The following is a 1,408-nucleotide window of genomic DNA, read 5'->3' as shown; positions in this document are numbered from 1 at the left end:
TGCACCAAAATGTAAATATCTTAAGGTAGTCTAGATGTCAGACTGTCTGGGGTTGGGAAGAGAAAAAAATATGGATAAATAGACTCTCTCCTTAAGTGTTTTTCATAAAGGAAGGAAAGAAAATAGAATAACACTACAGGGAGAGACAAGGTCAAAAAGATTAGAAAAAATTTAGGAAAAGAAACAGAGCCACAGAGCTATGAGGACAGCTGTAGGAAAACCTCAAACACAAGGAATGAATGCTGCATATACTATTAGGATGGGTGTGTGCCTAGGGAGGAAATGTGTATTTGTGTATGTGTGTGTGTGTGTGTGCATGAGTCGGGGAGTGAAGATGCAGGCTATTTTGGAAAGTTTAATGCAAATTTGGCACACGATTAAGTAAACCTTTCTAATTATTTTTCAGGTTCCAGAGTTCAACGTGGAATTCTGAACTATGTCAACATTACTAACTCAGACAGCCTCCAATAGCAGCACTTCAATGGCCCCCACCTTCTTGCTTGTGGGCATGCCAGGCCTATCAGGTGTACCCTCCTGGTGGACGATGCCCCTCATTGCTGTCTACCTTCTCTCTGCACTGGGAAATGGTACCATCCTCTGGATCATTGCCCTGGAGCCTGCCCTGCACCGCCCAATGCACTTCTTCCTCTTCTTGCTTAGTGTGTCTGATATTGGCTTGGTTACCGCCCTGACGCCCACACTGCTGGGCCTTGCCCTTGCTGGTGTTCACACTGTCCCTGCCTCAGCCTGCCTTCTACAGATGTTTTTTGTCCATGTCTTCTCTGTCATGGAGTCCTCTGTCTTGCTTGCCATGTCCATTGATCGGGCACTGGCCATCTGCCGACCTCTCCACTACTCAGCTCTCCTCACCAATGGTGTAATTAGCAAAATCAGCGTGGCCATTGCTTTTAGATGCCTGGGTCTCCATCTGCCCCTGCCATTTCTGCTGGCCTGCATGCCCTACTGCCGCCCACAGGTCCTAACCCATTCTTATTGCTTGCATCCAGATGTGGCTCGTTTGGCCTGCCCAGGAGCTTGGGGTGCAGCCTATAGCCTATTTGTGGTTCTTTCAGTCATGGGTTTGGACCCCCTGCTGATTTTCTTTTCCTATGGCCTGATTGGCAAGGTGTTGCAAGGTGTGGAGTCCAGGGAAGATCGCTGGAAGGCTAGTCAAACCTGTGTTGCCCACCTTTCTGCCGTGCTCCTCTTCTATATTCCTATGATCCTCCTGGCACTGATTAGCCATCTTGAGCTGCCAATCACTCAGCATACCCATACTCTTCTCTCCTATGTCCATTTCCTTCTTCCTCCATTGATAAACCCTATTCTCTATAGTGTCAAGATGAAGGAGATTAGAGAAAGAATACTCAATAGGTTGCAGCCCAGGAAGATGGGTTGTGCTCAGTGA

General features: G+C 47.4%; 1 protein-coding gene across 1 annotated transcript; it reads left to right on the top strand.

Annotated features, from left to right (window-relative positions):
• Positions 1-436: 436 nt before the first annotated feature.
• OR51S1 (olfactory receptor, family 51, subfamily S, member 1) lies at positions 437-1,408 on the top strand. The gene has a single exon (NM_001168828.1). It carries the CDS (start codon positions 437-439, stop codon positions 1,406-1,408), a length of 972 nt encoding a protein of 323 aa, NP_001162299.1.

The sequence above is a fragment of the Papio anubis genome, chromosome 12, assembly GCF_008728515.1.
Source record: "Papio anubis isolate 15944 chromosome 12, Panubis1.0, whole genome shotgun sequence".
Lineage (NCBI taxonomy): Eukaryota > Metazoa > Chordata > Mammalia > Primates > Cercopithecidae > Papio > Papio anubis.
This window is presented reverse-complemented; position numbering and strand designations above follow the sequence as displayed.

Excerpts from the sequence above, each read along its gene's own strand:
- OR51S1 (NM_001168828.1), top strand. The coding sequence starts at position 437 with ATGTCAACATTACTAACTCAGACAGCCTCCAATAGCAGCACTTCAATG.